This window comes from Arachis duranensis, chromosome 7 (assembly GCF_000817695.3).
Source record: "Arachis duranensis cultivar V14167 chromosome 7, aradu.V14167.gnm2.J7QH, whole genome shotgun sequence".
NCBI lineage: Eukaryota > Viridiplantae > Streptophyta > Magnoliopsida > Fabales > Fabaceae > Arachis > Arachis duranensis.
The window spans coordinates 18,771,010-18,792,036 of record NC_029778.3 but is presented as its reverse complement, the minus strand read 5'-3'; the positions used below and the strand labels follow the sequence as shown (position 1 = coordinate 18,792,036).

General features: G+C 31.4%; 1 protein-coding gene and 1 non-coding gene across 2 annotated transcripts; one reads left to right on the top strand and one right to left on the bottom strand.

Annotated features, from left to right (window-relative positions):
- The first annotated feature begins 5,417 nt into the window (after positions 1 to 5,417).
- LOC107458139 (uncharacterized) lies at positions 5,418 to 7,422 on the top strand. The gene is made up of 4 exons (XM_016076350.3): positions 5,418 to 5,558; positions 5,721 to 5,855; positions 5,981 to 6,151; positions 6,930 to 7,422. The coding sequence occupies exons 1-4, from the start codon at positions 5,478 to 5,480 to the stop codon at positions 7,035 to 7,037; spliced, it is 495 nt and encodes a 164-aa protein (XP_015931836.1). The 5' UTR covers positions 5,418 to 5,477; the 3' UTR covers positions 7,038 to 7,422.
- Positions 7,423 to 20,553: 13,131 nt separating this feature from the next.
- LOC127740788 (small nucleolar RNA R71) lies at positions 20,554 to 20,661 on the bottom strand. The gene has a single exon (XR_008001646.1). It is a non-coding gene; the product is annotated as a small nucleolar RNA R71 (small nucleolar RNA).
- Positions 20,662 to 21,027: the final 366 nt, after the last annotated feature.

Here is a 21,027-nt window from a genome sequence, read left to right as displayed (position 1 = left end):
TTAAAAAAAGTGATTTCATAATTAAAATATTTTGGATGTTTAAAGGGTAGTACTCTCTGTAAGTTAATGAAGTTTCTGTAAGATAATGAAATGATTAAGTAGTGATATATAAAGTTAGATATATAATATATATGAGGGTCAGATCTACATATACATTCATAGCTTTCTCTTTTACCTAATGTATTCGAGAGTGTATACTTCCAAACTTGAGGTCATACAATTTGTGAGGCAATAGGATCTTTTGTTAAAGAATATCGTCTAACAAGTGCACTATTTTTATTTAGGGTAAAGTATTTTTTTATTTTTAAATTTTATTTTATTTTAATTTTATTTTAAAAATTTTTTATTTGAATCAAATTTATTCTAATGACTAATTTTTAAAATAAATTATGACACTCAAAAATAATTTTACAAAAATAATTTTTAATATAAACAAATTAAACATATTTATCATGTATTATTGTTGGATTAGTCATAAATTTTTTTAAAATTTAGTTTTCATGTAATTAATACTGAATACAAATAAATTTTTTTTTGAATAAAATTGAAACAAAATAAAATTTAAGAATATTTTTAAAATTTTTGACAAATTTTAGAAATAAAAAATATACGTTACTATTTTATTTATTTGGTGTTCTAGTCACTGATATAAATCTAATAAATTTAACAATTTTAACATTTGAATCTTTACTTATATAAGGTAAGCAACAAGATTAACTTCACTTCAGTCATTGAGTGTAGTTATTAAACTCAGGATCGACAATCTAGTTTAATGGGTTCCTAGTTAGTTAATTGCTTAAAAGTAGATTGTGTTAACTTCATTTAAGCATATAGAAAATAAAAAATAATATTTATATATTAAAATCAGCTATTAAAATTAATTATTATGTAATTAAAATAATTTAGATTATTATTTTTCTATTATTACCGGCAGTTAATTACAATGAGACGTTGAGATTTTGATAAGTGTGCCCTAGATTAAAAAATTATAATTAAGACGAAAATACACTGGTTGATTTTCTGCATACCGGTTTAAATTTCTTTTGAAATGGTACCCACAAAATAATAAATGCCACCACATAATAATTTCCAACTCTACTTTCCTATCATTTTAGATAGAAATTTAGGTGCAATTGACTTTACGTAAATTGATAGTTGAGAGCCATTAGATGAAAATTTAGTTAAATCAGTCAAATTATTTAACGATTCTCAACTATCAACTTTATATGAAATCGACTGCACATGAGTTTTCACCTTTTATTTATGTTGTAGATTCTGTGTTAGCATTTTAATTAATCATTTCGTAGTCCAATCAGATAAAAACTAACAGAAATGATCACACAACTCGAAATTAAAAGTTTGTACAATTGTACCATTTGGGTTGATTAGGAATTGAAAAACAATAAACAAATTGCACACTTTTATTTTTATTAATAATACAGCACCTATACTAAAACCAAATATAATTTAACTTTTTGTAACAGAAGCCAAATCAAGATCAGAGAGAGAAAATGAAACTAGAGAGAATCCATTCCCCGTGAGGATGGATTGGAGGCATCCAAAGAAGGCACCCAATAAAATTCTGTAAAATGTTTTTGAAACTTAGCAGTATTGACACAATGGATTTTGTGTCTTAATCATACGTTTTTTATTATATTCTTTTCAAGCATCCTATTTAAATAAATTAACCACACACTGATGCAAATGCACCACCATCTCTTTCATCATTTTATTATTACATTCACATTTGCACAAGAATGTTTGTTTTCAGAAACGTAAATAGTGTTACCATATTAGTGACCCCACACGCTTCTACTTTTGTATATATATGTATGATATGATGTGTCATGCATTATGGCTTGTTTAATTGACTAATGATAAGATAACTCACTTTTATTATTTTTATTGTTTATTTATCACTATGCTGCTAGTATTGGAAAAATTTGAAGTGTACCTGAAAAGCTGAAACATTGTTATGTCAATTGTTTTGATTATTGATCTCAATTATAAAAAATATATATAATACATATTAATTAAAATTAATTATTAAAATTATTAGAACACTAGTATTTTAAGTATATTTAAAATTTTTTAATAGTATAATATATAAAATAGAAAATTAAGTATAATTTGGTTCTTAACGTAGAGGCCAGAAATTTATTTTGTCTTCGGCCTTTTTTTCGCTACAAAATGGTCTCGAAGGTTTCAGTTTATTTTAAAATTGTCATTCGGACGAAAATACCCTTCTCCCTTCTTTCCCAAAGTAAACCAAATGCAGAGGTGCAGAAACACAAGTAAATACAGAAACAGAAGCAGGCAGAAACAGAATACAGAAACAGAATGCAGAAGCAGTGAAACAACAGCAACAATAAAACAACAATAATTAGAAGAACAACACCAACAACAACAATAGATAATTAAATCAGAACAATAACAAAAACAAAACCAGAAGCAGAAGCAAAAACAGAAACAGAAGTAGAAGCAAAAGCAGAAACGACGAGGAGCATCGACGACCGAGTGAGGAAGAAGAGCAGAAACGGCAAGCGGCACGCGAGTGGCGGCAGCGGCGACGCTGAACGCGGTCTCCCTCTCCCTTCTGATCGCTCTCTTCTCCCTTTCTCCTTTCTTGCTCTCTGTTTCCCCTTCCGATCTCTTTCTTCTCCCTTGCTTTCTGTCTCCCCCCTCTTCATCCGTGTGTGTGATGGTTTTTCCTTCCATTCTCTCCATCACAGACGGCAATGCGGCGGCACTACCTTCCCTCCCCCCTTCTTCCCTTCCCTCCCCTCCTCCCGCACCCGATTTTCTTTCTTCTCTCCCGATTCTCTTTCTTCCTCTCGTGGTTCCATTTCTTTCTTTTTTTTTCTTTTTTTTATTTTATTTTATATCTTTTTTAGTTAGAGGTAATTTGGTAATAAAAATAAAAAATTTGGTAAAAAAACGATTTTAAAACAAACTGAAACCTTCGAGACTATTTTGTAACAAAAAAAGACTGGAGACGAAATAAAATTTCAACCTCTACATTAGAGACCAAAATCGTATTTAAACCTAAAATAAAGGATGATGAAATTTACAATGACATTTATATTTATTTTATTATTAGAGATATAATTATTTATACTATTTTTTTATAAATTTAAATTTTAAAAAATTAACATCATGACACAGTATTAGAATTCTATATTTAAAAGGTTGAAAATTTGATTTTTAGTAAATAAAAAAATAACATGAGACAAATAAAAAAAATTAAAGCCTATACAAAAAAATTAAACAAACTCAAAAAAAAGTTCTTCTTGAAAAAAAATATTAGAGATATAATTATTTATATTTTCTCTTTGTTTTTATTAAATTAAATTTTTTAGGAGAAGTAACATCATGATTCTTATAATAATAAATATACAAAAAAGGATAACAATAATGAGTTTTGAAAACATATTTCTCTTTTTAGTCTAACACATAACTCACACTACACCTTGCAAATTATTGCTGATCTATTTTCCTTAAACACTTCCATAGCTAACTGTATTCCATTCTTTCTGAATCGTTGTTATTCATACTTTTATTACCAGCGAGACTTCAATTATTTGTTAATTTCTTAAATTAAAAGAATCTATTTTGGTAGTGTGAATAATGCACAAATCAATAAGTACACCTATCAATAACAAACTCTATCATAATCAATGAGCTACAAAAATTTTAGGAACCATTACCACAAAAATTAGCTTTATGATAGAAAAGTTCAAAGTCTTTTAAGTGTTAGTTCTCCGATGTAGGACATTTTTAGATATTAGTCTCGTTGAAGAATTGACATTTCAATGACTTTATTCTGTGGGACTTCACTCGGTTTTTTGCCAGCGAGAATTTTCCACTATTTAGAACTCTCTGTAAGTAGTTTTTTCTAGTTGGCCAACTTTTAACGAGAATAACACTATAATAAGCTATAAGATTTTGGGAGAATTATTATCACCAAAAAAACTAGTTCATATAGTGAGAGATAGAATCCAAAATCTTATAACACTCTTTTTTAAGTATTGGTCCCTAATGTGAGACTTTTTTTCATATGCTGGTCAATGATAACACAATTTATTTTTTGGTGAGTAAAGAATATAATTTACTACAAAATCTGGAATACCATACTAGCTAATAATTAAACAACCCATATATCTATTATTACTTGATTTTGCAAATTGGACCTGATCCGGCCGTTATAAATCCAACGTAATAATTCGACATTATAAATCATAACTCGACAAATTTATGTTATAGTTCGGCGTTACACAAGTTCAATGGATTACATTCTACAGTCAAAATGCTCGACCGGATATTACCCTCATTACTGTTCTTCAATTCAGACAATAAATTAAAGTAGGAATGTAACCGACCTTTCATCTTTGTACTCTCACCTATAAAAGGTATGATCTCCTATCCTAAAGAAACACATTGAATTTTTAATACTAACCTAAGTTTCGGAGTGCCTTTGCAGGTACATTCCGCTTTTTTTGTTCATACTCCGCACATTTCCGATCCCTAGGCGAAAAACTCGGGCTATCCCAAGGCTCATAGATCGACATTGAAAATAACAACTCGATATCGATTTTCAACAGTCGAGCTCCCCTCCAGATATTCATACAGGAATAGGACCGAATTTGTTAATTCAACTGAATTAATAAAATATCGATCATCACTAAATCAATTTAGTTAAAAAAATTAATAATAAAACGATCAAAAAACTAATTAATTGATTGAATCATCTAAATTTTTAACAGTTAACTGATTTAAAATATAAAAAAAATTATACTTTTTAAAAAATTATATATTTTATATATAAATATATTATTTTATTATATTCGATTCAACCGGTTAAACTTCGATTGAACCTTTAAACTCTTAAACCACTAATTTTAATGATTCGATCGCCAATTCAATTTTCACGACCTTAATTACTTGCGATTATATTCTGTGGTTAATGGACAAGACATTTACTGAAATTTGTGTATTACAGTTGAGTTATTATTTGGTATTAATTAGACAGATTACGTACATATCCGAAATTTAATAAAACAAATTGTGTAAAATTAAAGAGATAGGTGTAAAAATGTTCTTATACGATGGTTCACATGTGGACTCTGTGAAGAAATTCTAACGCGGCATCAAACAAGTCCCTAAGCCCCTAATTAGCATGACAAGAACAAACAAAGTTGCATCGGTTCTCTCACAAAATAAATAAATAAATAAAAATGCACACACACAAGCTAAGGTTACAACATAAGTTAAAAAAGTTAACACAGTTCTTACTGTAATTCCAAATACTCATCACACGTGACTACCAAGATTCCGCGTTCTCATATATCCTTTCACAAATGATACATCAAAGAATTTTTTTTCTTTTTTAAAATGTATATAATTAGTATTAGTATGCCTATATATATTCTTCAATTGAGAGTCTAGGGAGGAAAAAAAATTAAAAGAGATAGAGAAGAATGGTTTCGAGGGTTCACAAGAGAACAGGTTTATTTCATAGGAACCTTCAACATCTTCGATCAATCACTAAATCCCATGCGGTGATTACGCAAACCACACTCTTTTGCATTCAGCTTCATTTTTCTACTTATTGAATAAATGACTCTTTATTCTAATCAATTAAGGAGAATTAATGATAATTAGTGAGATAAACTCTTTACATTAGTGGGAATTTGATCGGGATATGATTTTTTTTTTTGCAGGTATTTAAAACATCAGTGATATTGGATGCATCAGAGTATATACGAAGTCTAAAGAAAAAGCTACAAGAATTGGATGAGTTAGCAGTTTGTTCTTCTTCAGTCCAAAATTTCATTGACCATGGTCCCATGCCTATGGTACATATAATGATATAACTACCTAGCTAATGCCTAATAAATGCTAATTCAATTATTTAGTGCTCGTATATATAATTCAATAAATAAACAGTTGAAGGTGTTGATGTATTATTATTTGTATGCAGCTTAAAGTTGAAGCACAAGAGGAGGGGTTCATGATAAGGGTGCTGAGTCAAAGGAATTGCAAAGGGTTGTTGGTTTTCATATTGGAAGCGTTTGAAGAGCTTGGCCTTCAAGTGCTCCAGGCTAGGGTTTCTTGTGTAGATGCCTTTTCTTTAGAAGCAATGGGAATCAAGGTATGCAAACTACTCTTATAATAATTTAGATGTTGACACTTACATTGAGAAATTTAGTTATATATGTTAAATTATTTAATAATTTTTAACTATTATTTTTATATAAAAATTTTATTTGAATAATAATTACCTAATTTTGTAGATGATTGGTATTTTAATTTTGTGATGCATATTATTTAATTAAAAATAATTAGGAGTTCTAATTCATTCTTCTAATTTTTTATTTTTTAATATTTTTAAAAAATAACTTGTATATTTAAATTTTTATCTATTTAAATATTAAAAAATAATTAAAAAGATAAATTAGAATTTTGAATCATCATTCTTATTTAATTATAACAATCATCTTTCAACATTTGAAATTCATTAACTAATTTAAATATCAACAATGGCTAATAAATATTATTATTTTAGGTCAATAATAGTTTATATTTATATTTATAGCAATTTGCATACGTAAAATATATAATTTTTACATATATTTATCAGAATTTACATACATAGATCAACACTACTTACATTTACATTTTATTGAAAGACAATTTAATATCTATATTAGTCAATTGCTAGCTAAAATTACTAAAATTTTTAAAAATTTAGACTATTTTTTTTTAACAGTTTATGTATATATAAAAAGAATCGTCTAAGAGATTAGTCATTGTTATTGACAAAAGTGAAATAAATAAATAAATAAATAATACTTGAAACTTAAGAGTGACAATTTGTGTGGCACACGGAGACCAATGATTAATTATTGTTTTTGATATTGATATTGAAGGAGCACAATGAAGGTGATGATGATGATGATGGTCATATGGATGCACAAGTAGTAGAACAAGTGATGTCTAAAGCTATCAAAAACTGGAGGGAACTTCCAAAGCAATAATGGCCTTATCCGATCCAAATAAAAACAACTTTATTTTAATTTCTATCTTGATCAGTTCAGATCATTGTCATCTTTAAGCCGGTTGGGTTAGATCGGGTCCAATGGATCTTATGATCAACGTCGTCGTCGTGTGTGGGTATATCGTAATATGATTGTTAATTTTGGATATATATTATCAAATAAAATAATGAATGAACTTAAACAATGAAATTATTTTGAATGCTACTCTATTTTATTATAAGTATTTCGTTAATAGAAAAATTATTATTTCAAGCAGAAATATTTATTTTAATTTATAAATGGTTATTTATATCAATATTATAAATAATTAATTTCGAGTAGAGTGAAGGGTGTAACGTTAAAGGGATAGAAGCAAGAAATAATAATTAAGAAAATGTATCTATTGGTAAATTACTCGAAGAGGGATTGGGGGGATTATTCAATCATATTAATATTCATAGATGATGAATCTGATGGGGACTGAAGTCACTGACCTACATAAAATGATAGAATGAATTTTATTACTTGGTTCTCTTCCATGAGACGATGTTAATGCCGCAGAACTTACTTATAAGTTACAAGTATATCGAATAAAAGTAGAAAATTTAAGCTTTTTTTTTTCAATATATTATTTTAAAAAATAGATATTGTCATTTCTATTTTGATAATAATATTTTTTTATATATAATAATAAATTCATAGAAAATTAGAAATATACAATACATATTAAAAAAATTATATATAATATGATATTATCAAAAAGAGCAATATAAGAGTGCCAATATTGTCATCACTCATTCATCCTATCATTAATATATTCAATGTATAAAAAATTTGAAAACACTATGCTTTTCATTAAAATATCTTATTTGTAATACATGTAATATTGTGATTAATAAGTATCTTTAGAAATATCCTTTATAAAGTATTATAGCTTTGAAATAATGCTAAAAAATGGATAATAAAATTCTATTTTTATATTTTAAATTATTAATTATAAATTCGGATAAAGTACTAAATTGATTCTACGTTTGGATGTAATTCTGTTTTGGTCTTTAAAGTTTAAAGTGTTTTATTTGAATCTAAAAATATTTTATTTAGCTTCAATGTAGTCCTACTATGAGGTTAAAATTAAATAATTAACGGAATGTCCTACATAACAGCAATATAAGAACAAGGTCGATAATTTGGAGAACAAGTACAAGTTTTAGAGGCACAAAATCAACCGTGAATGCATCAATATATTTATTTATCATTTTTCTTACAATTTAAATAAAATATTTTCTATAGAACTAAGGAGAATGATAAATAAATGTATTGATATATCAACGGTTAATTTTATACCTTTAGAGCTTATATTTATTCTCTAAATTATCGATCTTATTTTTGTACTGTTGTCATGTAGAATATTTCATTAATTATTTAATTTTTATCTTACTATAAGACTATATTAAAATTAAATGAAACTTTTTTAAATTCAAATACGATATTTTAAATTTTAAACACTAAACAAAATTACGCCGAAACATAATAAACCAATTTAATACTTTATCCTTATAAATTTTATATTTATATTCCTTTCACGCACGTCAATTTTCCATTCTCTGATCTCGACTGTTAGTTTATGTTGATCCAAATGGAGAGAAAATAATTTGGGCTATACATAGATCGAACTAGATTTAGTTAGAACTTTGATCTAATCAGAACTAGAAAGATTACATTAATGAAATTGGATCGGATATACAAATTTTTTATTTTGAGATGTAATCCAATAATTAATATGATAGGATATATGCAGAGATATGATAACTTTTTAATTTCTTTTTTAAAAAAATTGGGATTCTAACTTTTCTTCAACATTATATTATAGGTTTTTTTAACTCCTTTAGTATACCTATTTTGCTTCAAAAAATTATTCAACGTTATTTTTTTTCTATTAAAAAAAATATGATTTTCTTAGACAAAAACATTAAGCAACCAAGTACTTTGTGCAATTAAGTCTAATAAATGTTACGTAAACGCACTTTTTTTTTATGTCATTTTTGTTTTTCTTTTTCTTTCATTATTATCATGATCACTTTTTTTTCTCCTTTTTATTTGATTTTTTTTCTTTTTTTATTATTATCATTTTTTTCTTTTTTTTAAATATGTTTAGCAAAATTATTGAGCAATGAGAACATAAATTTTAGTGCATACCAGCATAAAAATTTTGTAACGACTAATATAAAAATTTTAAACAACTACATACTTACTCAATCAACCAACAAAATAAATAGGTATAAAATATTATCAGAATTTAATAGAAAATTATTAGATAAAAAAATTATTCAACATAAAAAAATGTGATATATCGATAAATTTATGTTATGTAAAAAATTTATGTGGTATATGCATACATTTCTATGTTTTATAAATAAATTTATGTATTATGTATAAAAATTTTTGTTATATACAAAATTCTTTGTACTATATCGATAAATTTTTGTGCTTTTCTTTTTAATACAAATTTCTGTATTATATCAATAAGATGATGCGTGAAGAAAAAAAAAACATGTAATGCATGTGCATGAATAATATCATTAAATAAAAATAAGACAACCAGTATAAAAAAAATAACATAATCTAATAGTAATAATAATAATTGTTCTTATGTGGATGAATTTTTGAGATATATTTCGCCTTAGAGGAAATTAAATTTGTCTCTTCATCTTCAAAGAATGTATACTTTAGCAAGAAGAACACGGAGGGTGGGAGTACTTGCAAAAGACACTATAACGCTCAAGTCAGTAAATGTTTAAGAGGTATAAGAATTCTATGATTATAGAATGTTAAACATAAAATAGAACTTATCATGTGGTCTATAGTAATTCTATGAATATAAAATGTTAGACATGAAATAAAATTTATCATGTGGTCTATAATAATTCTATGACTATAGAATGTTAAACATGAAATAGAACTTATCATGTCGTCTCTTTTGAGATATAGAAATTGGTCCTTCATAGGCATAGAGTTGATAAATAGAGTTTATGATATAATCGTTTGTCATTAAGTCATTAAGATCGTTTGTTACACACTTATAATGAAAGCAAATAAAATCGAGTTATGACTCATAATGCACAATAAAGACCGAGCTACAAGGTGACGGATCACAACCCCCAAGCTTTGTCTGTCGATCATATGATCCAGGCTAAGCTTAGAAAATAAAATGAGTTATAACTCGGTTAAAAGATAAGTGTATAATGATATGGTGAGCCCCCAAGTTGAGTCAGTTATTATGTTGGCACTTATTCAAAAAAAATTAAATGGTAAGAGTCATTCAATCAAGATAGTTGTGTGGGGAATATTTTTTCGTTTGAGAACAATTTTCATGACATGCGTATAGCATTTGATTGTATGTGAATTGAAAAGTTCAGAAATAGCAAGGTTGCGAGAACCGATCGGTTATCGAATCGGTCAAGTGACTAGTTCAACGGTCTAATGGTTCAACTGGGGTTGAACCGTGGTTGAATCGGTTTAATTAAATATAGAGTAAAATTATAAAAAATTCAATACATAATTTTAAAAAGTTAAATTCAATAATTTTTAAACTAATAAGGTTCAAAATTTAACAATTTCACAAAATGAACAATACATAATTTATCATTAAAAAGTCATAAACAACTTCAAATATCAAAGTTTATAACTAAAGAAATCAAAACGCACATAAATGACAAACACAATATTTTGCAACCAAAAGAAACCATATTCAACAAATAATACTTCAACTAAACAAGGACACTACTCATTAGAAGTCATAATCATCATTAAGTGTTCCGATGTCTCCATCATAAACAGGTAATCCAAAGCCAACATCTTCAGAAATACCACCAAAAGAAGTATTCGAGGATTCAATTACAACATTAGGCATATCCACTTCAACTTCCATGTCTCCACCATCTAATAAAATAGAAAGAAAACTCAATAAGAAATCAATATTAATGACATGTATCTTTATGGAAGGAAAGAAAGTTTGTTATGTCACTCACCATTAAGATACGAAGGCATAGAATTATTAGTGTATATTAAACTTTCAATGCCTTCAACATCTCCATTAGTAAATTTAGGATTATCCTCATCTGTCATTACCCAAAAATCTACCGTGTTAATGCTTTGAATGTCAATTGGATCATAATTCCTCTTCTTTCGATGCAACCTAGATTGAATGTGTAGGTTATAGGTGACATAAACAATGTCACTTAACCTTTGATGCTCTAACCAGTTCCTCCTCTTTGAATGGATTTGTTCAAAAAGATTCCAGTTCCTCTCACATTCAGATGAAGAAGAGGTTTGATGAAAAAGACGTACTGCCATTTTTTGCAAATTAGGAGCACTAGTCCTACCGCGTAACCTCCACCATTCACCTACGTAGATATAAAAATAAAATACTTTTTAGTGTTTATCACCCAACATATTAAACTTTTAAACTAAATTGAACTTGGATATGAAATAAGTCAAATAACTTACCAGGTTCGAGTCTTGATGCCACTCTCTTAGCACTTTCTCTCCCAAAACTTTCTTTACAATCTCGATACAGATGTATCTCTTGCATTGCAGCAACTGAGTCATCACAAAATGTTTCAAAATCAAGCAAATCAAGTAAAAATCTTAAAATATTTGCCTTCTCAACAAAATCCTCACTATAGAAAATGCCTGGATTTAAAAAGTACGCTGCCGTATGGAGATCACGCTTCAAAAGCTTATCCCACCTTATTTTCAAGATACTCATGTATGGCGTATAAACAACTTTTCGATTTTTGAACATTGTCTTGATAGCATTTTTTCACTTTGCATGCCTTCATACACGATTCCCAAAGAGGGTGTTTCATCAGCATCAACAAGCCTCAACAACTTAATAAGAGGACCAACAATTTTCACAGTGGTAACACAGTCTTGCCAAAACTTACTGTCTAAGACAATTGAACTAACAATCTTTCCATTAGCACTTTTGGCTAACTTATGACAAGTGAAATATTTGTCCACCATCAATGATTGTAAATCTTCCTTGTGATCATATATACTTTTCAAAGTAATGAAAACAGTGGCAAAACGTGTGACTCCTGGTCGAACAATTTCTGTCCAACTTTTTCTTTTTCTAAGCCAAGACAATAAGTTCATATAATTGTAAACAAACATAGTCACTTTTGAAGCACGGGAAGCAAGGTAAGCTATGTGAGGAATACTTGCAATATCTTTCAAAATTAGATTGATACAATGGACAGCACAAGGAGACCAAAATATATTTGGGTATTTTTCATGAATAAGTTTTCCAGCAGATACATAATTAGCAGCATTATTAGTGACCACATGCACAAACTTACTAGGCCCAACCCACTCAATAACATCAACAAACAAATTAAACAAAACATTGGCAGTTTTTATCACATCAGAAGCATCAACAGTCTTAACGAATGACATACCAGCAGGACAATAAACTAGAAAGTTATTAAAGTTCGTTGCCTTTGATCAGTCCACCCATCTGCCATCAGCGTACAACCGGTGCTTTTCCATGAGCTCCTATACTTTTCAACCAGCAACTGACACTCTCTCTTAAGATTAGCCAGCAAATAAACTCTCATTTCATCATATGACGTCCCTTGAAACCAGGCCCAATTACAGCAACACCATCCAATGCAGGTTGAAAGTAAGGTGATTGAATTGCATTGAAAGAAATACATGCATCAACAATTCATTTGGCAAGTCCCAACTTAGCCTTGTGCATAATTTCTTTACTAGCCAAAACACTTTTCAAAGTCAGTTGAGATCCTTGAGTAGTTCTTTCTTTAAAGTAACTTCCAATTTGTGTAGCTACTACAACTCTTCTCTTTCCTTTGTCTCCCGTTATTGTAGGAACAACAGCTTGTACATAGTTAGGCAATTCAGCCTCTTGTGCAGGTGCTTCCCCACCATAAGACTCCTCCTCAAATTTTCTTTTTTCCATCTTATTTTTTTTTGTTTTCCATCAGAATCCTTTTGAATTGAAGTTCAACTTCTTAAGTGACTTTGCTACATACTTTAATTTGTCCAGAAATTTTCGCAAGATGATATTTCATCCTATATACCCCCTCCATTATAAGTATTCAAACAAAAGATACATGTATATTGTGCCTTATGATTTTTATCATATTTCACAGTGAAATATTCCCAAGCCGGGTCAGATTTTTCTCGAGAGGAACCTGTCTGAGATTTTTGTACAGCATTATGTTATTGTTGCTGATCATTTTGTGACTGTTCCATCTAAATTCAGAATGCCAACAATCCAAAATCCAGACCAACATATCAATTCATAGTTCATAGTTCATACAATTCATATGGCATTCAACAGAGCAGAATTAAAAAAAGAAAAAAATTGAACAGAGCAGAATTAAAAAGATTAAAAAATTGAAGAACAGAGCAGAGCAGAATTCTCAAATTCAACATAGATCAAATTTATTCTCAAATTCAACATTTGATTAATCATATAAAAAATAAAATTAAAAAAATTAAAAAAGCCAGGAACACAGAAGAACAGAAGCCCAGAACAAACAATGAAAACAGAAAGAATAGAAGAAGAGCCAGAAGCCCAGAACTAACCGCAAGAGAAGTAGAGAACAAAAGGCCAGAAGCTCGAGCCTCGAAGTAGAGAACAGAACGACCCGCGACGCTGAGACGATGATCCGCGACGTTGAGGCGACGACCAGCGACGCTGTGGCGATGACCCGCGACAGTGGCGCTTGCTCCGGCGTCTATTTCGATTCACGGCGACAGTTGTTCTTCATTGGCAGAACAACAGAACCTTGAGCCTCGACAAGCTTAGGGCTTGGGAGTGAGACTGTGGGAGTGTTCTTCAAAGAGTAGCTGATTAGGGATTTAGGCAACACGCGTTCTTCAGCCTCTTTTTTTTTTTTAAAAAGCCAAACGACGCTGTTTCATTAGCTGGGGGGGAGAGAATCGGTACATGCAGAAACCGGACCGGTTTGCTGGTTAACCACCGGTTCGGCCTGTTTTTCAACCGGTTTTTTGCAGCACAGTTTTGTGGGAGGACCGGACCGGCTAGGTGACCGATTTCCGATTAACCCGGTTGAACTAGCTGGTCTGGTCCAATTTTCAGAACATTGAGAAATAGATATCCATTGACGGAATCAATTATATAATTTGAGGATATAATGATTAATTATTTTGGGAATTGTTTTGACCCACAACAACTTATTGATGAATTTCTCGCTCAAAGCAATTAGTTATTGAATATTTATAATTTATATTGAAGGTCATATGACATGAATAAGATAAATTGAGAAAATAAATATTAATAAAATCACAACATATATTGAATAATATATATATTGTAAAAGCACAGGAGTTCAAAGTAGCAAAATATATCTTGAAAGTTGGTAAATGTAAAGAAGAAGACTAGATATGAATGTCATACATACCAAATGTGAATTACTTAATTTTGTTTGTTAATATTATAATTTTGTTTCATAAAATCTGCACTAACTTGTTAATAAAGCAATAAATAATTAGTTATTTAATAATATAATAAATCTTGTTTAGCTATAAGGTATATTCTTTGTGTAAAAATAGTAAATTTGCATGTTTGTAACTATTTTTTGCTTAACTTTCAGTATTAAACAAGTAGTAACATAAAATTTAATAGCATAAAATGAATAGTATAATAGTTATATGCAATGGTGGATACTTGCATGAAGATTTTACAATTGTCTTTATATGAAGATGTTTGTTTTTTACCATTAGATGATGAATTGTAAGGTTTGATTTTGATGTGTTATAAAAGTGTTTTTTTTTTAAGTGTGGCTAAATAAACAAATACACCTTTAACACAGGAATCTTCATAAGAAGATATTTTTAGCATCTTCATTTGAATAGGTGCCATATGCAATTGATATACAATTAATTTTTTTATGGAATCCAATTTTAAGATTTGAACTCACCATTACTGTCATTTAATTGAATAAATGAAATCATCATGTAATAAGAATATAATACATGATGAAATAAAAAATTCAATTGACATGGTTGTTATATGTCATTATTGTAAATGAATGACTTTGTATCTGTTGAGTTAAGAAATTAACTAAATTAATTAGTGATGACAAACATTATTTTTGGGCAAAATAAATAATTAGTGTTGATCAATTTTAATGGCATATTACTAATTATTTATTTCATGTTGCAGGCCAAATTCATTCAAGCAGCCCAAATGGTATAAAGACAATATAGTAAGGCTGATGGGTAAAGCCCAAACAAAAGCAAAGAAAGAAGCCAAAGAATCTGATGGGCCAACCGAGTTGCTTAACGGAAATTCAATCCAAATCCATCTCACAAAGCTTCTCTTGTAAGATTGAAGTCTTCTCCCTCTTGAAGTGCAACGTTCTTCTCCTTTCTAATCAAGTCAAATCAACTTCAGAAAAAATAAGAAAGAGAGAGAGCTTCTTCACTAAGCTGTAACCAAAGAAGCAAGAGAGAGAGCGTTGAAGCTTGAAGCACAGAAGCTAAAATAGAAATTCCAAACCAAATCAAGCTTAAGAAAGGTAATCCATCTCATCTTGCATGCATCAGATCTTCATCCTTTCTTCCGAACTCTCTGCTCTATCCGAAAATGGCATTCAAGGGAAAAGTTGATCTCTGTTCTTCACTGCTACAAATCCACGGTCACAAGAGATTCTTGGGAACTAAGTTGCATCTCTATGGTTCAGATTTGGTTGACCATTGGAAGACATTTTTGGTTACTCCTTCATGGCTTTCGGTCAAGCTTGAAAAGTCAGAAGCAAAGGTTCTACTTTGATGCTTGAGAAGAAAAAGTGAGCTTGTGGGTTGGTGAAGCTCAAGGCTCAAGGTGTTGACCTTGGAAGAAGAACCAAGGAACATGCAAGGAGATAAAAAAGAAGCTTGCTGTTTATTCAAAAAAAGGAGAAAAAAAACCAGAATTTGAGAATTGTGTTCTGTGAAGTATTCCCTGTGAAGTTCCTCTACTTGGATAATGCTCTCTATCAAAGAGGCATTCGGCCAATACTGAAGAACTAAATCAGAGGTTTGCAAAGCTGATTTTTCACATAGCAAAGAGGCTGTTTGATGAAGTCAATCTCCTTCATGTTTTACTGATTGTAATGTACTTTTCTATGTTTGTCTTTCTGTAATTTCTAGTGAGAAAAGGCATTGTGAGAAAGCTCAAGTAAAAGCCATGAGTGGAAAAAGGCTGAGTGAAACACTTGAGAGAAAAGCCTAAAGTTAAATTTCAGATTTCTTTAAGTGTGTTTGTGTCTTGTATCTTGTACCTGTGAGGTATCCCTTTCTTAGTTGGGTCAGCACTAAGAGTGAATAGTTAGGTATTAGCATAGCCATTGTCAAGTTAGGTTAGAACTTGAATGTGAAAAGATTGTGTCAATCCTGTGGAATTGGTGTATGTAACACTGTTAACTATAGTGAAATTCTTCCATAGTTGTGGAGGAGACTGGTTGTAGGTTGCAGAGCACAAGGCAACCGAACCAGGATACATGCTGGTGTTAGCTTTTCTCTTCTCTACTGTGTTCTGTTTTCTGATATTCATGAGACAAAAATAAATTGTCTCATCAATTTCCGCTGTTGAGTTCAAACAGAAACAGAATTGCAAATTTGTTTTAAAAGGGTAATAACAGCAACTTAAAAGGAAGGCATAGATTCAACCCCCTTCTCTAAGCCTACCACAACCTTCAATTGGTATCAGGAGCTAAGGTCTCAAGTATCAAGCTTAACCCCTTGGAGCAAAGATCCAATGGCGAACAATCTGGACACAACCACAGTTGCTTACACCCTCACTGAAGGCCAGTCAAACAACCGGCCACCCTTCTTCAACGGAAAGAACTATTCCTACTGGAAAGAAAGGATAAGAATCTTCATCCAATCCATTGACTACAACTTATGGAAGATCGTTATGAGTGGTCCCAAGATCCCAACAAAAACAAGTGCTGATGGAGTGGTAACTCCGAAAGAAGAAGCTGAATGGAATGAAGATGACAAGAAGAAGATAGAGCTGAACGCTAAAGCAATCAACCTTCTTCACTGTGCTATCAGCTTTGAAGAATACCGGAAGGTGTCTAGATGCAAGACAGCCAAAGAAATCTGGGAAAAACTCCAGGTTACACATGAAGGCACTAAACAAGTCAAAGAAACGAGGATTGATATGCTGCGAAAAGAGTACGAGATGTTTAGCATGAAGGATGGAGAAAGCATTGATGAAGTGTTTGAGAGATTCTCAATAATAATCAACAACCTTGATGCTATGGGTATGATGAGCAGATAATTTGTACGCTTTTTGGCATTGTTTTTAGTATGTTTTTAGTAGTTTTAGTTGAGTTTTTAGTATATTTTTATTAGTTTTTAGTTAAAATTCACTTTTCTGGACTTTACTATGAGTTTGTGTGTTTTTCTGTGATTTCAGGTATTTTCTGGCTGAAATTGAGGGACCTGAGCAAAAATCTGATTCAGAGACTGAAAAGGACTGCAGATGCTGTTGGATTCTGACCTCTCTGCACTCGAAGTAGATTTTCTGGAGCTACAGAAGCCCAATTGGCGCGCTCTCAACGGAGTTGGAAAGTAGACATCCTGGGCTTTCCAGAAATATATAATAATCTATACTTTGCCCAAGATTTGATGGCCCAAACCGGCGTTCAAAGTCACCTTCAGAATTCCCAGCGTTAAACGCCGGAACTTGTTTCTTCTATTCAATTCCGCTTGTTCTTGTTCCAAGATATCACTTGTTCTTTAACTTGATGAATGTGATGATCCGTGACACTCATCATCATTCTCACCTATGAACGTGTGATTGACAACCACCTCCGTTCTACCTTCGATTAGGTGAATGTCTCTTGGATTCCTGATACACGATGCATGGTTGATCGCCTGACAACCGAGTGCTCGCCTGACAAATGAGCCAGCCATTCCGTGAGATTAGAGTCTTCGTGGTATAGGCAAGAACTGATGGCGGCATTCAAGAGAATCCGGAAGGTCTAACCTTGTCTGTGGTATTCTGAGTAGGATTCAATGATTGAATGACTGTGACGTGCTTCAAACTCTTGAGGGCGGGGCGTTAGTGACAGACGCAAAAGAATCAATGGATTCTATTCCGGCCTGATCGAGAACCGACAGATGGATAGCCGTGCCGTGACAGGGTGCGTTGAACATTTTCACTGAGAGGATGGGAGGTAGCCACTGACAACGGTGAAACCCTTGCATAAGCTTGCCATGGAAAGGAGTAAGAAGGGTTGGATGAAGACAGCAGGAAAGCAGAGAGACGGAAGGGACAAGCATCTTCATACGCTTATCTGAAGTTCTCACCAATGAATTGCATAAGTATCTCTATCTTTATCTTTATGTTTTATTCATTCATCACCATATACATTTGAGTTTGCCTGACTAAGATTCACAAGGTGACCATAGCTTGCTTCATACCAACAATCTCTGTGGGATCGACCCTTACTCGCGTAAGGTTTATTACTTGGACGACCCAGTGCACTTGCTGGTTAGTTGTGCAAAGTTGTGTTTATGCCATGGTATTGAGCACCAAGTCTTTGGAGCCATTACTAGGGATTATTTGAGTTGTGAAAAGTAGTGATCACAATTTCGCACACTAAGTTTTTGGCGCCGTTGCCGGGGATTGTTGAGTTTGGACAACTGACGGTTCATCTTGTTGCTTAGATTAGGTATTTTTTTTTAGAGTTCTTAAAGAATGAATTCTAGTGTTTCAAGGTGATGTTCTTATCATCACCAAGCTGATTGATCTTCATCAATTTAGCTCTTGAATGCAATGTTCTGCTGAAGCTTAGCTAGCCATGTCTAATTTCTTTAGACTGAAGCTTTAGACTAACATTGCATGATTCCTGGAATTCTCATTAAGAATTTTGATACCTTTATTTTCTTTTCCACTTAATTTTCGAAAAAGCACAAAAAAATTACAAAATCATAAAAACCAAAAATATTTTATGTTTATTGTTTGAGTCTAGTGTCTAATTTTAAGTTTGGTGTCTTGCATGCATTGTTTATTTGATCTTGGTTCTATTTTCAAGTCAATAGTACAGGGAACTGAAGATTCAGAACATGCAGTAGAGGAATTACACAGAAAAAGCTGGGCGTTCAAAACGCCCAGAGAAAAAGGACAGACTGGCGTTTAAACGACAGCCAGGGTGCCTGGTTGGGCATTTAACACCCCAAAAAGGTAGTGCATTGGGCGTTAAACGCCAGAATGTGCACCATTCTGGGCGTTTAACGCCAGGATGGCACAAGAGGGAAGATTTTGTTTTTAACGCAAATTTTTTTTCAAGTTTTCAAAATTTTTCAAAATCAAATCTTTTTCAAATCAAATCTTTTCAATCAAATCTTTTTCAAAGTCAATTTCTTTCCATTTTCAAAAATACTTGCTAACAATTATTGATTTGATTGAACAATTCAAGTATGTTGCCTTTTCTATTGAGAAAGGTTTAATGTTTGAATCATATCTTTTCTTGTTAGGCAAGTCATTAATTTTTAAAATCAAATCTTTTTAAAAATTGTTTTTCAAAACATATCTTTCAATCATATCTTTTTAAAACCATAACTTTTCAATCATATCTTTTTAATCACATCTTTTTCAAAATAGTTTTCAATCATATCTTTTTGATTTCTAATTTCAAAATTTTTTTCAAAAATCACTTGATTTCTTTTCCACTCTTAATTTTCGAAAATCAATTAAAGTTTTTCAAAATGTTTTTTAAATCTTTTTAAATTATTTTCGAAAATTTCTTCCCCTCTTCTCACATCCTTCTATTTATGGACTAACACTATTCCTTAATGAACAATTCGAACTTCATCTTTCTTGATAAGTTCGAATTCTCTACTTCTTCCTTCTATTTTTCTTTTCCTCTGACACCTCAAGGAATCTCTATACTGTGACATAGAGGATTCTACATTTTCTTGTTCTCTTCTCTTTCATATGAGTAGGAGCAAAGACAAAGGCATTCTTGTTGAAGCTGACCCTGAACCTGAAAGGACCTTGAAGCGAAAGCTAAGAGAAGCTAAGGCACAACTCTCTGTAGAGGACCTAACAGAAATCTTCAAAGAAGAAGAACCCATGGCAGCCGAAAACAACAACAATGCAAGGAAGGTGCTGGGTGACTTCACTGCACCTACTCCCGACTTCTATGGGAGAAGCATCTCTATCCCTGCCATTAGAGCAAACAACTTTGAGCTTAAGCCTCAATTAGTTTCTCTAATGCAACAGAATTGCAAGTTCCATGGACTTCCATTGGAAGATCCTCATCAGTTTTTAGCTGAATTCTTGCAAATCTGTGACACTGTTAAGACTAATGGGGTTGACCCTGAGGTCTACAGACTTATGCTATTCCCTTTTGCTGTAAGAGACAGAGATAGAACATGGTTGGATTCTCAACCTAAAGAAAGCCTGGACTCATGGGAAAAGTTAGTCAATGCCTTCTTGGCAAAGTTCTTTCCACCTCAAAAATTGAGTAAGCTTATAGTGGAAGTCCAAACCTTCAGACAGAAGGATGGTGAATCCCTCTATGAAGCTTGGGAAAGATACAAACAATTGATCAGAAAATGTCCTTCTGACATGCTTTCTGAATGGAGCATCATAGGTATTTTCTATGATGGTCTATCTGAACTGTCCAAGATGTCTTTGGATAGCTCTGCTGGAGGATCTCTTCATTTGAAGAAGACGCCTACAGAAGCTCAAGAGCTCATTGAAATGGTTGCAAATAACCAATTCATGTATACTTCTGAAAGAAATCCTGTGAACAATGGGACAAGTCAGAAGAAAGGAGTTCTTGAGATTGATACTCTGAATGCCATTCTGGCTCAGAATAATATATTGACTCAACAAGTTAATTTGATTTCTCAAAGTCTGTCTGGAATGCAAAATGCACCAAGCAGTACTAAGGATGCTTCATCTGAAGAAGAAGCTTATGATCCTGAGAACCCTTCA